General features: G+C 28.0%; 4 protein-coding genes across 4 annotated transcripts in view; 2 read left to right on the top strand and 2 right to left on the bottom strand.

Moving 5' to 3' along the window:
• Positions 1–20,839, bottom strand: part of LOC122512160 (aquaporin-like) — a 151,114-nt gene that overhangs the window by 15,078 nt on the left and 115,197 nt on the right. The window lies entirely within an intron of this gene.
• On the top strand, positions 253–949 carry LOC122512162. The gene has a single exon (XM_043627867.1). It carries the CDS (start codon positions 478–480, stop codon positions 913–915), a length of 438 nt encoding a protein of 145 aa, XP_043483802.1. The 5' UTR covers positions 253–477; the 3' UTR covers positions 916–949.
• On the bottom strand, positions 1,049–3,529 carry LOC122512180 (tigger transposable element-derived protein 4-like). Its single transcript, XM_043627888.1, has 4 exons — positions 3,454–3,529; positions 2,054–2,647; positions 1,494–1,603; positions 1,049–1,420 (listed from the first exon to the last, which is right to left on the bottom strand). Exons 1-4 carry the CDS (start codon positions 3,527–3,529, stop codon positions 1,049–1,051), a joined length of 1,152 nt encoding a protein of 383 aa, XP_043483823.1.
• LOC122512163 lies at positions 18,941–19,999 on the top strand. Its single transcript, XM_043627868.1, has 2 exons — positions 18,941–19,050; positions 19,380–19,999. The coding sequence occupies exon 2, from the start codon at positions 19,685–19,687 to the stop codon at positions 19,901–19,903; it is 219 nt and encodes a 72-aa protein (XP_043483803.1). The 5' UTR covers positions 18,941–19,050; positions 19,380–19,684; the 3' UTR covers positions 19,904–19,999.

Below are 20,839 nucleotides of genomic sequence, written 5' to 3'. Positions count from 1 at the left end.
TTATTATCGTTTGATATGAATTTTATTAAAATCGGAGGTAACGTGTTTTGAGATTTTTCAAAGTTTAACTTTTAAACTCAATTTTCTATTTAAATTAAATTATTAAAAAAATATATTTTTTTTCTTATTAGAAAATTCAGAAATTCTACTTTCGAAATCACTAATATAAAAAGTAATTTGGTTCTATAGAATGGAACAAATATTCATTTAAAAATTGTCTTACATTGGCAATTGTTTACGAAGGGGGTCGTTTTGAAATGGAATGCCTCATATACAATATTCAAAATCCAAAACACATTCATATTTTTATTTACAAATATTAATATGGACTCTTATACTCTATCATTAAACTGAAAAAAATGATGGACAATAATTATTGCATTGAATTTCTTTTCAAGCAGGCACAGCGCAAGCGCAACGGAAAGTTGAATCTTTGATGCAAGTAAGTTCAGTATGAAGTGAATTGCAGAAAGAAGAATGTCTATCAAACTTGATGGAAATAGTAATGAATCGTATAGAAAAGATGTAAAATTCACTATAAACCTTTGTCGTATTCTAGCATTAATTCTCGGCTTATGGCCATTTAATTCTCACGATTTTTCATTTAAGAAAGTTATTAAATTTTTTCTAAACATATGTGCCTGTTTCCTCATGGTTTGTGCAATTCTCTCAAATGTTCTGTCCGCCCTCTACGAAATGAAAGAAGTTCGTGAAAAAATTGAAATCGCAGGTCCCACTAATTTCTACATTATGAGCCTTTCGAAGTTTGTTGCCAAATGTTTTAAATATATCGAAGAAGATTGGCAGATTGCCGCAGATCAAAAGCATCGGGAAGTAATGTTGAAGAATGCACATTACACTGTTAAAAATCGGACACCAACTTTACACCGAAAGATTGAAAATTACATACAGTAGAGTCCGGTTATAACGACATTCAAGGGACGGAGGATTTTGGTCTTTATAATCGGACGTCGTTATAAGCGTCAAAGAGGAAAAATCAAACATCAGTTCAGAAATTTATTACGTTTTTATTTAAATTTAAATGGTTCTATGAGCGAAAGAAATCTGTAATTTTAGTTTGTTTCTCTTTCACTTTTGTCTCATAGTAATTATTGCGTATCACATTATGAATACGAGACATAGCATTTTTAATATTTTCATCACTAAAATTAAAATGTACAAATGAATTCAGTACATCAGCAGCCTTTAAGGTTTCTGATGCGTTTGGAATCCGACTAAGTTCGTCGTCATGAATTTCTGAGTCGTCGTCTTCATTGTCGTCACTCTGGTATTTTGTGTTCTGTATGTCCTGGACAATTAACTTATCAGATAAATCTTCACATGTGATAACATCGCAATCGACATCTACATATTGTTCAATTATTTTGCTTGTTAAAGATAGCTGATGATCCATACTGCCCTATAACAGAATTTATAATTTATATTTAATTTTTTTGAAGAAAGGTAAGATTTTATTATTAAGCTGCACTTACCTCAGTATTGTTGGGTAGCATAACTTTCATCCAAGTCGATAAAGAAACTTCGTCATTGTTAGTTAAATCCGTTGATGTACTGGGATAATTTTCATCCACTCTAGTAAATCCTGCATGTTTATAACAGTTTGAAATTGTTTGTTGTGTTATATTTGACCACGCATCGTAAATCATCAATATAGCGTCGAGTACAGAAATAATAATTTTTTTGTCACTACAGCTGGAGATTTCATCCAGATAGTCAATTATTTTTAAAACAAGACTTTTACGAAAATTTGTTTTCAATGCTCGAATTATCCCTTGATCCATTGGTTGCAATATAGAAGTAGTGTTAGCAGGAAGGAATACTAGATTTATACTTTTTAAGTCTTTGATAGCATTATGTGATGGACAGTTGTCTACCAAAAGTAGAATCTTCTTTTTTTCTTTAATCAATTCACAATCCCAAGACCGAACCCACTCTGTAAAAATTTCTGACGTCATCCACGTTCTTTTGTTGCTTTTATAATCCACTGGTAACGACCGTACATTTTTAAAGCATCTTGGGTTTTTAGATTTACCTATAATTAACAGTTTTTTTTTAATTGAACCACTCATGTTGGTTGCAACCATAACAGTTATCCTATCTTTCGATAACTTGCCGCCCGCACATGTTTCTCCTTTAAATTTCAAAGTTTTACTTGGTGTTAATTTATAAAACAACCCAGTCTCATCTGCGTTGAAAATTTGCTCATCAGTATATTGTGCACGTAAATTAGGCCACACTTTTTCCTGCCAATCACTTACAATATTTTTATCGACTGACATTGATTCTCCACTTATTTGACCAGCAACAATATTGTGTCTCATTTTGAATCTATTAACCCAACTCGGTGTGCAATTAAAGTCTACAATATTAAATTCCGAAGCAAAGAAATTCGCCTTTACTTCTAATATAGGTCCACTAACTGGAATCCCTCGATTTCGTTGCACTTTGAACCATTTTAATAAAGCTTCATCAACTTCTTTTTGATCACACGGTCTTAAACGTTTCGGTTTCAAAACATTTTCATTAAATGACGATTCAATTTTCTTCTTTTGCTTAAAAATAGTTGAGATTGTAGAGTGAGACACGCCAAACTCTTTTGCAAGAGAAGAATTTGAGTCTCCAGACTCTAATCGATGTCATTTTTACTCCTGTTAATATTAACGATCACTCTTGAGTAACTATCAATATAATACTGTTTTCTAAACTTGATTGAATTGAATATTGGGAAAAACAAGACAAAAGAATGTATGGCTCAGACATAGTTATTGTTTGTATACTTTAAAATTCGTCGTTACAACCGGACACATCTGAAAAAAGACGTCGCTATAAACGGTTGGTCGCTATAAGCGAAGTCGTTATAACCGGACTCATCTCCATACTAAATTCAATGTAAACCAAACTAAAAGGTTTGTGTACGTCGTTATAACCAGTCGGTCGCTATAAGCGAAGTCGCTATAAGCGGATTCTACTGTACTTTAAATCTCAAGAAGTGTGAGTATTTTCATTTGATTAGATAAGGCTATTCAAGTTGGGTAGGAGGATATAAATGCATTAAAATCAATTCAAGTCAATAGGACTTCAGTTTTTCAATTAAAATTAAAAAATTAAATTTAAAACAAAATCATTTTCAACCAAAATGTAATGTGAAATTATTCTATATTTTTAAGTTGCAGTCCCATTGAAATAACGTTTCAATTTTTTTAGTGTAAAGTTTGAGGCATATTTTAAACAGTGTATGCTATGTTGTAGCGGGCTGTCGAATATATAGCAAACAGCCTAATTTATGATTTAGATAAAGCAGTGAAAACATTGGAATCCGGCAGTTCGTTCCGATTAATAATATTTTCTTTTACTAATCCAACGTTCAAAATGTTCCGGCCCGCATTCACATCACGCTCCCACACGATATGGCATTTTTGGCAAAAGACAAACCGGTGTGCTCTTTTCGAGACTTTGCATGTGGAATTGCAGGTACTGCACTGCTTAGTTGTAAAACCTTCGTGAACATTTATGACTTGAAAGTATCTGCCCCTAATATTTTAGCGCGTTCTTTTAAGCGTTTTTCAATTAATGTAAGTCTAGTTCCGACGTATCCCTTCATTATTGGCGAAATTTTTGTTTGTCCAAGTACAACTAACGTCGGCAATTTGTCGGTGTCTCCTACAATAAAATTTACTAATCTATCGATTTCACTATTCGACCTTATGTATTTATTAAACTTTAAACGAGTAATACACGAACGCAGAAGACAATCTTTTTTAATTTTAAAAATTTCCAATCGCCACTTTGTTATACGCCTAAAGTCTGATGAATCCTTTAAATTAATACCTTTAAATTCATCTTGTTCGCGAAATACATTGTACTGTTCATCAATATCACGACACTTTGTTCTCAATATTCTTTTCCGTTTTGCCTCGCCACATAACCACCTAACACTTGAACTTCGAGCGTAAATAGGTTTATCGTCCTTGTTTATATTATGTTGCGCTGGATGCGGTTCGCCTAAGCGTTCGACGCCTGCAACACTTGCTTTTTTCCCGGGGTCTAGCCCAACGAAACGCTTATATTTACATGGACCCGTCTTTTTGTCAACCGATGATTTGGACGAGGTAGCAGTAGCAGTATTTATCGATTTCTTAACTGTTTTCTTTTCGTAGATTATCGAGACATCTACACCATTAGACGAAAATGCGCGAATTTTGGTATTTTTTAGACGTTCTCCTTTGAGAAAATTATTAACCTTGAAAAATCTTTTTAAATATTCTTCGTTCACTTCCTCAACTGTCATCTCTTTATCATTTAATTTCGCGTTCAAACTATTTTTAAAATCTACGTCCTTTTTTGATATACAGCCAAGAGCTTCCCGGTTTTGTTTATTTAATTGACCAAACAAATCTTGTTGTTGATGTTGTTTTCGGTTTAAATTTCGTTGTTTCTCTCTGTCGTGCCGTTTTCTATTTTTCTTTTTTCTCCTCTTTTCTACTTTCAATTTCCTCGCGACTTCGTCTTCATCATCAACTGGTTGTTGGACATTTTCTTCTGCTGAATAATTTAAAAATAATTTCTTTAGAAATTGTGGTCCGCCTACACATAGTTGTATTCTCAAATTCGAATCCATTTGCCTCGTTGCTTGACTTACGAGTACATCCCGGTTTGTAAAATCGTAAAGTTGAAGAGTTGAACCCCTTATTTCGGAGTATTCATCAAATAATAAGGTAAGTTCTGGATTTTTGTTTCTTATACGATTCAATTCTTTCGGATTAGTTACTTTAAAAAAAGGTGTTAACATGCGATGATCAATGTCTGTTGTAGCCCAATGTTGCAAAAGCCAGGGATTTTTGTCATGCAGCAAGCAAAATTTAGCAAAGTATGACACTTCCGTTAGCATTGGAGACAAAGTTGTAACATCTTCTTTAATGATTTCTACCACTTGTTGACTTTTACAAAACCCTTTGAGACCTGTTTTAACACAAAATATATTTCCCTGCTCTTCTTCTTTAAGTAATTTGCCTAATTCCAGTTCTTCGAACCAATTGTCTTCTTTTTCCTCTTTACTATTCCCTTTCTTCTTATCACTATCAACATCGACATTTGCGGCTTCTTTTTCTTTTTGATCTTCGATATCAATGTTCTCATTAACAATTTCCATTTCCATATCTTTATCCAATTTTCGCTTTTCAGGTGCACTGCAAGATGGTTCTTCATCATTTTTAGGAATGATTCTTCTCTTCTGCGTTGCAACTGGATTTTTTACTTGAATAAGACCAGAACCAATAATCTTTTTCTTCTTATTCTTCCCTTTCTTGTTATCACTATCAACACTGCCATTTTGATCTTCGAGACGAATGTTCTCATAAACAACTTCCATTTCCATCTCTTTATCCAATTGTCGTTTTTTAGGTGCACTACAAGATGGTTCTTCATCATTGTCAGGAATGATTTTTCTCTTCTCCGTTGCATCAGGATTTTTTAGTTGAATTAGACCGGAACCAATGTTTTTTTGTACACCACTGTATGAAGTGCCAACATTCAAAGGTTTGAATGGTGCACCAACTCCGTCACTATTCATTGCTTCATTAAAAAAACAAACGCAAACATAAAAAAAATTCCGAGATCCAAATGTTTTCACTGGTTTTTCCAATATTAGACATACAAAATATCGAAAACAACGCAAAAAAAACAAAAAACGCAATTCTTAAAAAGTAAATTATGCTAGTCTTATTCGCAAAATTAAAAAGTATTCATCCCTATGATGATCTTGACGAGAAACGATGAGGAGGTTTCGACAGTGCGCTGCATTGATGGTTCGATCCTTCCTGTGTAAGACACTGGAGCAAAGTGATTGTAGAATTAGCAATTCGACAATTTTCGACTATAAAGGCTCTGTAACAAATTTAAAAAAAAAATTTTATTAGAAAATATATTTTTAGATAACAAATTTTGAATTTTTAAATATAGCAAGATGTCAAGAAACATTTAAAATGCATTTATAGTAATATAAAATATGTTTACCTTTTGCAAAGAAGGCTCGGACGTTAAAGAAAGACACGAATGAATTTCCTTGTAGAGCTTAAAATCAAGCTCGACTAGAGCACCGTTGCAGTGGAGGTTTCGTAGATAGATCCTTCTCGTGTAAGACACTGGAGCGAAGCGATTGTAGAATTAACAACTCGACAATTTTCGACTAGAAAGGCTCTGTAACAAATTTAAAAAAAAATTTATTAGAAAAGATATTGCTGAGAGCCAACTCAAGCTCGACAAGAGCACCTTCGACGTGGAGGTTTTGTTAGTGCGCGTGCACTGTTGGTAAGGTCCTTCCCGTGTAAGACACTGGAGGCAAGTGAAGCTCCCAGTGTGCGTGCGCTACTTTTATACAAGCAGCACGGACGTTGAAGAACGGCTTGTGCGAGACGACCGAATTTCTTTGCTGAGAAAAAGAAAATATTAGATTTCGTTAAAATTTGTTACTTACAGAAAGTTGATATAACCAATAAATAGCAGCTGATTTAGTTTATGTATTATTTTATTTCATTTTACTCAAATTCTTATTATGTAAATACTTTTTTAAGAAAACGGTATTAAAGTTTGTGTCTTAAAAATTGTATTTTCTGAAATTGTGAAATGCATAATTTAACAAATTGTGTACAACGATTATTGGGAAAACAATTGCTCCAGACAAATTTAGTTGTTGTGACACAAACTGCCAATATGTAAAGACTTTCAAGATTTTTGAACGAAATAATGAAAAATTTTATCCGCTATTCAAACCACTATGGTGAAGAAAGAAAATCAGCAATAAGTTAATTTTTTGTTAAAATTTTACTAATTGCGAGTGAATATTTTTAAATTGATTGATTATTTACAGTTTGTTTGTCACGTGGAGGAAAATGTGAAATATAGTCCTAAGAATATGTGTTATATCGCAAATTTAGTTCGAGGAATGACAATATGACAATGACATCGAACAAATTAGTTTCGTATTGTATTAAAGAGACACTTTTGATAATACTCAAAAGAAAGCCATTGAGGAACATAATGTCGAATTTAAGAGCAACTTGTGGATTTGTAAGTAATGAAAATTAAATAAATATCAATAATTTTTAAATATAATTTAAATAAATATGATATTTCTTGTAATACAACATTTAATAACAAAATGTCCGTTCATTTAAAAATGTTAACTATTTAATAATTTCTCAGCGGAATCATTTGTTAATAAAGGAATTGTTTTTAAGGGAATACGAAAACGAAAGTGAAGAGTCATCAACAGTTTGTAATTTAAAAAATATAAATAATTATTTAATTTTTAAAAGTATATACATTTTCTTTCAAAGTTTTATTTTATCCAGTCTTCAATTTAAGGAATAAATTTTTCCTTTTAAATTTGCTAAATAAAAATTAATTAATTAAAAATGATAATTTGTTTAATGGAAATTTTTTGAATTATAAATTCTAATGAAATAATAAGTATTCAAATTTATTAAATTTTTTTTCGACATTGAGATATTTAAAGTATAAATGGGCATTTTCATATATTCTAAAAATTTTAAAATACTTTTCATTGCCTCTGATTTTATCACATAATTGTTTCAAAATTTTAATTTCATTATTTTCTATAAATTGTAGGAATTAAAATATTTCTCAAGTCTACATTGTTTACAAGACAATTTCATTAAATTTGAAACTTTTTAAAATTCAAATTGAAAAATAAAACTTGCGACAAAAGAGGGAAATATTTGGGAGTTATTCGAAAATTATTAAAAAAAATTTTTTGGAAAATATAAAATTTCCAAAGAAAAAAATTCTAAAAGAAAAATTTCTTCTTTCAGGTGGAGATGACATGGAGTATAGACTTAAGGAGACCAATCTTATATGCATGTACTTCACTGAAAGGCGCAACATTTTGTCGGAAGTACATTAGTAGTACGTGTACATCCTGTAGATGGCAAACGATCGCATATATAGTTGCTTGATTAAGTCCTAACCGTCCTAACCTTATTTTTGCTGTATTTTGAAATTAAAAGTAATTTCAAATAATAAATAGGTAATATAAAATTATGACAATGAATTCTACTTTCATAAATAATAATATTCTTCGGAAGAATTTAATTATTTTTAATACAATTTCTATAAAACTTCACGAAAGGATTCAATTTAAAAAAAAAAAAGAAATTCTTCAAGAAATTTAATTATTTATAAAAGTTATAATAAAATTGATTAAAAGAGTTTAATGTTCTATCAATAATTTTAATAAAGTTTTAATAGGCACGTGGCTCTGAATAACATGACCTTTAGAGTAAAATTAATTATTACTATAATTTGAGGTTTGAGGTTATTAACATAACCTCAAACTAAAAAGTGATCTAACAATTTTGACAAATAATAGCTCATTCTGTTCTTTAAAACATTCTTTACAATAACATTCGTTAAATTTTGTTTAAAATATTTTGTTCAAAAGTTAAGCAAATAAAATAAAAAAAAATTTTTTTAATAACTTTTAAACAAAATATTTTAAACAAAATTCAACGAGTGGAAATGTAGAGAATGTTTCAAAGAGTAGAATGAGCTATTATTTATCAAAATTGGTTAAAAATTTTAATTGGTTACTGACCCTTAAAGAAAAAACACATAATGTTTAACAATTATGATTTTACAACAAATTTTGGTCCAACCTAATTATTTCTGATAATTGTACAACTGGATCTTTCAGAATTTGGTGAAATCATTTTAATTATGGTTTTATTTGCTGTTAAAAATCACTTTTTAGTTTGAGGTTATGTCAAGCGATTGACACTCCTGAATCAAAAAAATCTGTAAAAAGTCGATTAGGCACATTTTTTCACAAAAAAAGTCGCACAATCCGAGCCCTATAATATAGACTTTGTTTTGTTATCTTATTATTATTATATTTATAATTTGAATATATAGTATATACATGAATTAGTAAACTTATAGAAATCCATGTTCATTTTAAAACTTCAGCTATATATGCGATCGTTGCGCGCTATACGAGAAGATTCAGAACTATGAACTTCCGACATAAAATGGTTGATTTCATACACACTACATTGGTCTCCTTAAGTCTATACTCCTTGGGAGATGAGATTCGTCGACAGGAAATTAGACAAAGCTGAGCAATTATTAAAAAATGGAGAGAGAAATACACGTCGCTGGTATTATTCAATAACTTGGCGATTCTAATTTTCAACTGAAGGAAATACACATTTTTCTCGCAGACTTTTGGAAAAACACACATTAGATGATGAAACAATTAATCAATTGACGAGAATAAGCGAAGGAAGAAATGTCGACTGATTGAAAAAACAAAATTATATTCAGACTACATCATGTGTTTACACGACAAAAAAAAAGAAAGCAAGAAAAAAATCTACAAAAAGAAAAGAGTCACGATTGTAAACTCGATGTAGAATTTCAGGAAAAAAGCTGCGAATTATGTACTTTATACGTACTATAGTCTATACGATGCAAATCTATTATGATTTATATACTTGTTAATTATTGTTTCGTCTCGTCCTCCTTTTGGATGATAATAATTTTTTTTTCGCTGTGATTTCTCTCGAATAGTTAAGATAGCTCAAATTTTTATATTGTAAAAATACGCATTATTATTAACATTTGTAGAGAGTTCTTTTTTCAATTCATGTTAGCAAAAATGTTTTTTTTTCATTAATAAATCCGGTTATGAATATAATTGAATTATTGCGAATGATTTTATTACAATTATTTCTAATATAATTGAATTTCCAAGAAAGAATTTGTTACTTTCAATTCTTGTGATAAATATTAAAAAATTGACAAAAAGAAAAAATTAATTTTTTTTTAAATCACTAAATTTTTTGCGAAATTTTGATGAAAATAGTAAATATTAAAAATAATTGAATTTCGAATTTTTTTTTGAAAACAATTAAATCTCTTTAAATATCTTTTTCACTTCTATTCAAGTAAATTAATTAATACTAAATGAACTCAATAATTCTTTCGTAAAAAGATTTGTGGCCCTGAAAAGGGCCGATTGTTTTGGAGAAAGGTGTTTAATATTTAATTGGAGATGGTGTACTTGGTGACAAGTATTGGTGCCTTCACAGACGACGTGCTTTGCGAGTTCACAACGAAGGAGAAGCCTGACTTTGGGGCCCTGAAAAGGGCCGATTGCTTTTGAGAAAGGAGATCAATATTTAATTGGAGATGGTGCCTTCACAGGTGAAGTTGGTGCCTTAATATTATTTTTTGATATAAACACGTTTAAAATAAATCAGCATTTCCATTGACTCCAAAAATGTAATTATTCTTCTTAGCGATTCTGATGTTATCAAATTTTCATCTGGAAAGAGAAAAAAAAAGAATTAGTAGGGGAATGTAGTCAAGGTTGGCCTACTGTCTAGGTAGGCCACTCGCGTTTTTTTGTCAAGTTCACTAGCGCCACCTACGCGCATTTTTGTCGAAGCTTGTCTTAGTGAAACCTAACTTTTTGTTCAATTACATTTTCGGAAAATCGAAAATTGTGTTTTCTGTGACGTCGGTACAAAAAAAGCTCAAAAAAAGTTTTGTGCATAATGTGAAAAACCATTAATAAAAGATAAAAAACAAATTGAATCGTCAAGGCAAGTATGCAGAAAATTTGTGGGACTCATGGTTGAAAGGAAAACAAAGTAAAAAATCGAATCCCGAAACGTATTTCTTTACGGTTACAACAATTCGGTAATGTTACTTACTGTCAAGGTCGGCCACTATGTGTTTAAAATGCGCAAAGATGACGACGAGCTACTTCATTTGCAAAAACTGCAATTCTGAATAACTCATATTATAATTGATCATCTTATTAATATTTTTATTTAATTTTATTAATATTTTAGTGCAAAACTTTTTTTTATTTATATTTATTTTTTTATATTGTTTATTGTTATTATTTTGTTATTTCATTAAGTTACAAACTGTAAACAATAAAGAATCAATTTTCCGTAACTCCAAACATGTTATTTTATTTTTTAACGATTAATGCCCTTTGAATTTTAAACATGGCCGACCTTGACTGTAATGGCCAACCTGGACTACAAATTTTTTTTTTTTTAAATCTTTATAACTTTTTCATTTTTAAACCTGTCAATTTACTTTGTACAGAAAAAATGTTCCTATTAAACAGGACTTTCCAACCATATACTTCAATTGTCCAAATTCATTTTTAAAAAAAAGTTATAAACAAAAGTCAAAAAGGTGGCCGACCTAGACTATGTTCCCCTACTTATGTAGAGAAAATTTAAAGGACAAAATAAACTCACATATATTACGATCTCCCAAAAAGAATCCAGGTTCATCCTTTTTGCACAGAACCAACGTACAAATCAAATCAGAATCAACGATATGTTGATTATTATTCGCTGCACCTTCCTCTAAATAACATGGAAATACAATACATTTAAATCAATAAAATTTTTTTAGCAGTTTAAATTAAATAAATTTGAAAGTTATAATTCAATTTTGTAAAATTATTAAATACACTTATATTTACCGTCCATTTTTATCTACACTTTTTTAATCAGTCTATATAAAAATAATGAAAACGTTTAACGGTTTTTTCTATTTAATAATATATATAGAAATAAACGTTTGTATATTAGTACCCACACAAAAGTAAATGGCGGGAAAAAGGTAAGTTCTCAAATGCGCCACTGGACAAATGCGCCACCGGTCAAATGCGCCACTGGACAAAGGCCCCACATTTGTCATATTTGAGGAAAGTGAAAAGTTTGTTCGAGAGATGGAGCTAGGTGTTCTTGGTATAGAAATTAGTCAAGTGAATTCAATTTCTTGCCAATTTCGCTCCGTATATAGTGAAAATAAATTTAAGTGAAGTGTTAATTAACTGGTAATTAATTAAATGTTCTATATCAATTACGGATAGCATTTTTGAGGTAAGTTGCTGTTTTTATTTTATATTAATAATAATAAAAATTATAATAATAAATATTATTATTATTGTTTAAAGAAATATGTGGAAATTTTTTTTAATAACTAATTTATGAAACATTTTATTTTTAAATCGTTTTTATTTATATTTTTTCTTTGGAATAATTTAATAATTCCTTTAATAATAAGATTTTTTGATATTTTCAAAAGCTCTTTATTTTTATAGAATTAGTTTGTATTTTAATTAAATAACGAGATTAAGAATTCTTTATTGTATTATACTTAATTTTACTTTCATAATTATAAATTAATTGCATTTATTTTAAATTTAGAAAGTACTTAAGTTTTCTTGAAGACAAATAAAATATAATTTATTAACAATTGTAATATTGAATATAATTCTATTTTCTAATTTGAATTTCATTTAATTAATTTTTTAAATTAGCTAACGTAAAAGTTTTTCTGAATTCACGTTCATACTTTTAGAAATGATAAGACTTCTTATAAAGTTTTAAATATTACGGAAGTTTAGAAAAATTATTCCAATTTTTATTTTATAATTAATGGTATTTATATTAAAAACAGTAATATTTTGAAAAATAATTTTTTTTTGGAAACGTAATATATAAAAAAGCAGGCTTCGCACTCATCTACTAAAATCTATACTATTTACTCCTTTTTTTGTCAAATTTCTGACACTAAATTATAATTATAATTGTTATTGAAAATTCTTTTAAACAATTATTGGAAATTGAAGAATGTTCGCAATGTTTTTTTAATATTAAATCACCATGTATTGATGCGCAAAACTCCAAGGATTAATTTAAAAAAAGACAAATCAGTAAACTCCAATATTATATAGAAATTGTGTAGAATTTTCTGCCAAAATGCAGCCGAAAATCGACTTTTAATCTTAAAAATCCGCTTGGAAGCGTGAAGTTTTCAACAAAACAAGAGCAGATCTTATTTATATTCGTTTGCAATTTTATTTTTTTCCTGGAGCTCGAGTCGATTGTCGTCTGCATTTTGGCAATAAAATAATTTTTTTGCCAATAAATTTATATTCTTAATTATATTACAATTTTTATACTCACTTTATAATTCTTCTATAGTTATTAATATAATTTTTCTATAATTTTTCTATAGAATAATGCAATTTGTAATTGTTTTTGTTTAATATTTTTGAGAGATACACCGAAAAAAATGCCTAGGACCCGTATACCAGGAATTGACTAGGTTTTCTAGTTACGAGAGGAGCCAACTATAGAATCCTAGTCAAAGTAATAAAATTCAAGCATAGTTAAAGTGACTAGGAAAATTAGTAGATGCAATCAGGAAAAAATAGTCAAATTGACTAGGATAATAATATTAGATTTACACTGTGTATCATAATTATTTGAAATTCTTAATCAAATTGTTATTATCCAATAAAAGAGAAAAAGTAAATATAATTAAAAAAAATAATTAATTATTTTATTAAACGGGTCAGTCCATTAAATTTCACCTGAAGCCGTTGCGGCCTATTTTTAAAAAAATCTCATAATTTGTAAAAATGATGTTTAATATTCATAGAATTCATTTTTGAGAATTCTTTTATAAAATTGTTTGAATTATACTTAGAATTTTAATTTTTAAGTTAAGTTGCACAGTAAAAAGGATAGATTGACAGTTCTGAAAATTTAATAAAAAAGCATGGAAATAATTTAGATAATACAAATTTATTGATTGATGTTTGTTAAAAATGAGCTAATTTACTGGTATAAATAGATTATTATGTAAACATACCCAAAATTATAGATAAAAATTGATTTTAAAACTTAACTATAAAATGTCAAAAGTCACTACATTTTATTTACACTTTTCTAAAAAGTTTATGAATATTAAAAAATTTATTACTACATAATGTAAAGTACTTTCAATATACTTTCATATTATGTGCTAACTTTTTAATTTTATAATAAAGAAATATGAAAAATTTTACCTTTAATATTGAATGTTTCATGATTTTCAGTGATTTTAATCACTTATTTCTTCTCAGGTGCAAGACCAAAAAATCCCATTTTTGTCTTAATATTTAAGTTTGACCTTCTTTTCCATTCTATTAAATTTTGGTGATGGAGAACGAGCTACTTTGTAGTTTTATTCATGTTTAAAAAATCTGCTTCCAAAAGCGAGTTTGTTGGTTAAAATGCAGGTAATTTTATAACACTGAAGTTGGCTATCTCAATAGTTTTGCAAAAATCTACTTGCATTTTAACCAAGAAATTCGTTTTTTCAGCAGATTTTTTAAACTGAAAAGTAATTTGTTTTCCATCACCAAAATTTAATAGAATGGAAAAGAAGATCAAACTTTAATATTAAGACAAAAATGGGATTTTTTGGTCTTGCACCTGAGAAGAAATAAGTGATTAAAATCACTGAAAATCATGAAACACTTAATATTAAACGTAAAATTTTTTATATTTCTATATTATAAAATTAAAAAGTTAGCACATATTATGAAAGTATATTAAAAATACTTTACATTAAATAGTAATAAATTTATTAATATTTATAAACTTTTTAGAAAAGAGTAAATAAAGTGTAGTGACTTTTGACATTTCATAGGTAAATTTTAAAATCAATTTTTATCTATTATTTTAGGTATGTTTACATAATAATCTATTTCCCAGTAAAAAAAAACTAATTCAAATGAATTGAAACGAATTAACATTTTTGGTAGGCTCCAATTCGTATTTGTCACAAAGCGGGATTCACTCAAGCTCTTTGTATATTCAATTGAATTTAATTCAATATGTACCAATTTGTCCAAACGAATTCGCATTCGAAAGAAATGGCCAAGGAATGCATTGAATTCGTGCTAACGAATTGAAAAAAATTAAAGGCTCAAAACTTGTCCAGTGAATTGGTACGGATAGAAGGTTCGGAAGTTCAATACAGTTTCACGAATTCAGGAAAATTGCATCATGGCTCCAATTCGTATTTGTCACAAAGCGGGATTCACGAAAGCTCTTTGTGAATTCTTTTTAATTCATTTCAATTAGTTTTCGTTTACTGGGTTATACAAGTAAATTAGCTCATTTTTAACAAATATTAATCAAGAAATTTGTATTATCTAAATTATTTCCATGCTTTTTTATTAAATTTTCATAACTGTCAATCTAACCTTTTTACTGTGCAACTCAACTTAAAAATAAAAATTCTAAGTTTAATTCAAAAAATTTTATAAAAGAATTCTCAGAAATGAATTCTATGGATATTAAACATCATTTTTACAAATTATGAGATTTTTTTAAAAATAGGCCGCAATGGCTTCAGGTGAAATATAATGGACTGACCCAAACATATTTATATTTTACTTTGCATTTATATACCTTGGAATTAATTTAAACTTATGAAATAAATATTTGACGCAGGGGGGACGCGAACACCTGAACCTAACGAATACGCACTTTGAAACCCGGAACGATAACCACTACACTAAACACGACTTGGTATTTTAATTTTTTAATAGACACTAGATCTTCGAGTCAAAATACAATACTTAAGCAGATGATGTTTAATACATTTCAAGTACATAATTTTATACACTTGTCAAAAACTATTTATTTTTAATTATTTATGCCATTTAAATGAAAATAAATTTAAATACACAAATTATTGCAAAGGTAAATTTTCAAACACACTGCGCGATTAAAATAGTAAAAATGTTGTCACCACGTGCGTAAAAATTTCGACGATTTATATTGAAACCTAACCAAAAAAGTCTGAAAGAATTGACTAATCCCTACTAAAAATAAAATCAGGAATGGTCAGACAAATGGTCAGGCCGCCTGACCACTTTAATCCAGTTTTCTTACGATTCTGGATGGATCTCGTCAGAAATCTATCACAACTGATCAGGAGGAAGTTTAAAGTGGTCACAAGTTTGCTTCTATCCTTTCCTCTTTGTTGACCCCGCCCATAATTGGTGACTATTTGAGACCATTTGTATCTCATTTTTGACCATATTTTTAAGCCACTTCTGTTTTATTTATTTAAACAATATGCAAAAAGTTGCAACAAATTAATTTTAAAAAATATATTTTATTAATTAATATCAGTTTGTTTACATACGGAACAACTTGAAACTAATTCCCGGAATTAAATTAAAATTTGGACCCTACGGGGATCGAACCCCGACGCATGACCTAACCTAGTGCCTAAACTAACTGCCCTAACGACTGCGACTACCGAACCGACTTACATATTTCTGGATTCAACTGTCTATATAAAGAGCAACTGTAAAATAGTAAAATTCAATTACCAATATTATCAATAAATCAGAATAAACTGTTAAATAATTTTTATTAATTAATTATATTTCAATTTAGTCATAATAGGTTATGTGAATTAATAAAAATTAACATTATTAATTGAATCAATAATAAATTAAGTCTTAACTTTACAATTTGGAATGTTTCATAAACTATAATACGAATACAGATTAATAATAATTATTATTATATCTGCATTTAAAATGAATTTAGTATTTAATATTAATTTAATTAAACATTATAATTTATAATAATAATGAATTATTAATGCAATATTGAAATTTTTATAAATTTAATATTTAAATTATTAATAATCATTATAGTAAGAAATTATTCTATTAATGATTAATAATAATTTAAATATAACTGTATTTCAATTATAATGCAAATACTTCTCATAATAAGTACTGACTGGTATAGTAAATTACTAATATTATGAAACAAAATTTATTATTAATGAACTATATTAAATAATTACAAGTAAATATACATTTATCAAATTAATATATTATAAATATACATTAAATAAATATATTAAATAATGTTAAAAGAATGGTCCGAATGTTTTGATTTATTTACCTACATTTGCTGTATAATTAATTCAATAATTATACCAATTTGAAAAATGAGAACTTTTGTTAAGTTAAAAGAACAATTTTTATAATAGAATAATGTATTCTGAAATGTAAAAAATAAATTTGAAAGATTTTATATGTATATATAAATTTTCATGAGACTTTACCAAAATTAGAAAGATGTACCAAAATTTTTATAGGTTATGTGTTCACACATTTCAGAAATAGTCAAGAATTTCAGAAATGGTCAGGAATTTCAGAAATGGCCACAGCTTCGAAAATGGTGGGAGTAAAGTGGGAGGAGCTTGGAAAGTATTTGGTTAGGAATGGTGAGAAACGTTCGAAAACGTCAGAAGTGGTGAGACTGTTCAGGAATGTTCAGAAATTCTGACCATTCCTGACGATTCCTGATTTTATTTTTAGTAGGGATATAATTAAATAGTTTACTTTCTAAAACATGGACTATCTATATTTCCAGAGGTTCTGAGAAACCAGCAATTTTGATGTATGTAAGAACTCCATTTTATGTACAAAAAATAGACGCGAGTAATGATAAAAAATCGTTTTACGAAATCACGATAAATGACGCGAAAGATATAGAGGTAAACACTGTCAGAACAGAAGCAGACGCGTGCGCATTATGGAAATAGGCAAAATTACTAAAATCCTAGTCAATTTGACTAGGATTTGCAGGGTTGTTTTTGCCAGGCTTGAATTTGTTAAATCAACCTAGCGATACTAACCATAATGATTAGGAATCCTTATTACTTTTAGTAGATTAAGATTAACTATAGGGTCATAGTTAATAATACCATCGAGATTTTTTTCGGTGTAGGATAGATATTAATTTAGCAATAATAGAGGGGTAAATAAGGATTTTATTTAAAAAAATTTAATTGACGAATAAAGTTACAAAATTTGGTCGAAAAATTGAGATTCAATTTTAACATATTTTTTAAAACTTTTAATTACATTATTTGGCTTTAATATAATTTTTAAAATTGTAACGGTCTGTGATGCCTAATTATTTATAACTTTTTTTTATCGTCACTACATCTTAAGGCTCGATTTTAATCATCAGAGCTTCACTTTGATCAGAATCTAAAAAAAAGAAGTCACATATTTTAAGAGGTTAAAATAATGAAATATTTATAGAATTCAATACCATTGTCAAATAATAATTAATAAATTATTACTCTTTCAGGCTTCGCACTCGACAATTACTTTTAAAAAAGTAGCAGAAAGTAGCTTTAAATCTGAAAATAGTAGTAAAAAGTAGCAATCGAAAAATTAAAATTTGACGATTAAAAAAATCTCGTTTTAATCGAATCACAAAAAATTGATTAAGAATAATTTTTTTTTCAATCATTAGAGGATTTAAACTAATGTAATTTGTGAAAATGTACCTTTTAGTGTCAGAAATTTGACAAAAAAAGGAGTAAATAGTATAGATTTTAGTAGATGAGTGCGAAGCCTGCTTTTTTTATATATTACGTTTCAAAAAAAAAAAATTATTTTTTAAAATATTACTGTTTTTAATATAAATACCATTAATTATAAAATAAAAATTGGAATAATTTTTCTAAACTTCCGTAATATTTGAAACTTTATAAGAAGTCTTATCATTTCTAAAAGTATGAACGTGAATTCAGAAAAACTTTTACGTTAGCTAATTTAAAAAATTAATTAAATGAAATTCAAATTAGAAAATAGAATTATATTTAATATTACAATTGTTAATAAATTATATTTTATTTGTCTTCAAGAAAATTTAAGTACTTTCTAAGTTTAAAATAAATGCAATTAATTTATAATTATGAAAGTAAAATTAAGTATAATACAATAAAGAATTCTTAATCTCGTTATTTAATTGAAATACAAACTAATTCTATAAAAATAAAGAGCTTTTGAAAATATCAAAAAATCCAGTGGCGCAATTGATCCGTGGCGCATTTGTCCAGTGGCGCATTTGAGAACTTACCAAATATAATTTTATAAAGGCCGACCTACAATAGATTCGCGAAAATCGTTAACGAACGAGATGCATGATATAGAAAAGGACACAAATATATACATCTGTCCTTTTCTAATTCATATTTTGCGTTCGTTGCGAACCAGGGAGCATTTAGGCCTTATGGAGAGTCCACAATTGGTCAACAATCAATAAAATAATTGTTTACAAGAATGTAACGAGCAAATTTATTTTTTAATGGGTAAATCAAAAATTGTTTTTAAAACGTACTGGTACTAATTAATTAATTAATACCAACTATATTACTATATTAAACTGCCATTAATTATTTATTTCTATAATTTATTTAATTATTTTTGAGGTTAGAATCAACAAAATAGTTTATGCAAATTATGTAAAATTATCAATTGGCAAAAATGGCAAATTGTTTTCTTTATTTATAATGATGTTTTTTTTTACTAATTATAGAGTTGTTAAAAATTTAGTGTTTCTAAATAATAATTTAATAATAAATATTAGTGTTTATGTGACTAATTTGCAAAAATCTAATATTCCTTCTTTTTTTAACAGAAAAATGTTTGCTTTTGTACTATTGAGTATTACTGGAAAATTGTAATGCAAAATATGGATCATTTGAGAATATGCAGACTCTGATCTTCAGGCATATGCGAACGCACATATTGAATCAAGTTTCGAGTACTTATTATTAATGTCATTGAATTTTGGAAATAACGAAGCAAATCGAATTGGTTTTTAAAAGGATTGCACTGCAAATTATCCGATAATGCTTGACAGAAGGCTATTATCGTTATGATTCAATTTATCACCAAGTGAAGTGGAACAATGAATTTAAATCAATTGCCACATTTCAAGAAATGGCCGAAGAAGCATTGAGACTTTACGCACAAACGAAAAATCATCCCAAACAAGACGTAGCAGTTGCACATTATTTGGAAGAAGAATTCATGGAACCACAAGCCGATTGTATTCGAAAATTGGCAGGTCACTACAATGACGACAAAAATATTCTACAAGTTCGCGATGTATTTCTCTTCAATGAATATGATAGACTTTTTTTTATAAAATTCAATTAAGAATTAAATTAATTCACTTCTTGTGATTTTGTCATTTAATATATTTTCGTTACTCTATCAATTATTGTTTTTCAAATTTCGAAAAATTTTAATTAAAATTTATCTTAGAGGATTTAAAAGACAAATATATAAAAAATAGTACGTATTTCATATTATAATGATTAAATGTAAATGTAAAATTAAAAATTATATTTTATTATATTTTCCTTATACAGTAATAATTATGATTATAAATTATAATTATGATTTATTAGATTAGAAAGTAATTTTTAGACAAATTGTTTTGATTTGAAAAAATATTCTAATTCCGAGAATTATAATTAGAATTATTACAATTGAACTTATGTGAAATAAAACTTTATTTTTCTTTGTAATTTAAAATAAATGTGTTTAAATTAAAGATTTGTTTACAATTTATTATTAATTATTTATGTCTAATTTTCTAATTTTAATTTACTAATTTTCAATGAAAGTAATTTGACAAAATTATTACAGACACTCAGTTCGACGTGCATCATTTCCTTGGCGTTTGAATTTCGTTCGCAGTAATTCACCAAGAAAAAATAGACATTGTAACTTTTTTCCACATTCTCGAGTTGTTGCTGTTTATCAGGTGTTGTAAATTTATTATACAGTTTTACCAACGTGAAAATATGCTCTCAATACAGGTCGTATAATGTAATCGGAAAATTAATTGCTGTCAATTAATAATTTTGAACTTTTTAACGATGCGATGAATTTTTTGAGATTTTTCTATCAACGATCTAGTGAGATTATTAATTATTTTCAGAGTATTTGGTGTAGGTAGTTCGTCACTCGCCTATAAACAATCTAATTTAATGTCGAAAATTTCTGAATATGTCTCACCGAGTTCCATCTATATTTGTCGACAATTACTTTGATAGTAAGTCTTGTGTAACTCCTTAAGAATATCCT

The sequence above is a fragment of the Leptopilina heterotoma genome, unplaced genomic scaffold (genome assembly GCF_015476425.1).
Source record: "Leptopilina heterotoma isolate Lh14 unplaced genomic scaffold, ASM1547642v1 Lhet_95, whole genome shotgun sequence".
NCBI classification, from domain to species: domain Eukaryota; kingdom Metazoa; phylum Arthropoda; class Insecta; order Hymenoptera; family Figitidae; genus Leptopilina; species Leptopilina heterotoma.
This window is presented reverse-complemented; position numbering and strand designations above follow the sequence as displayed.

Coding starts and splice junctions, on each gene's coding strand:
- LOC122512163 (XM_043627868.1), top strand. CDS start 19,685: ATGGCCGAAGAAGCATTGAGACTTTACGCACAAACGAAAAATCATCCC.
- LOC122512162 (XM_043627867.1), top strand. CDS start 478: ATGTCTATCAAACTTGATGGAAATAGTAATGAATCGTATAGAAAAGAT.
- LOC122512180 (XM_043627888.1), bottom strand. CDS start 3,529: ATGTTCACGAAGGTTTTACAACTAAGCAGTGCAGTACCTGCAATTCCA. Junction 1,604..2,053: donor AAAAAAACTGTTAATTATAG/GTAAATCTAAAA, acceptor ATAAACATGCAG/GATTTACTAGAGTGGATGAA. Junction 1,421..1,493: donor TGCTACCCAACAATACTGAG/GTAAGTGCAGCT, acceptor ATTCTGTTATAG/GGCAGTATGGATCATCAGCT.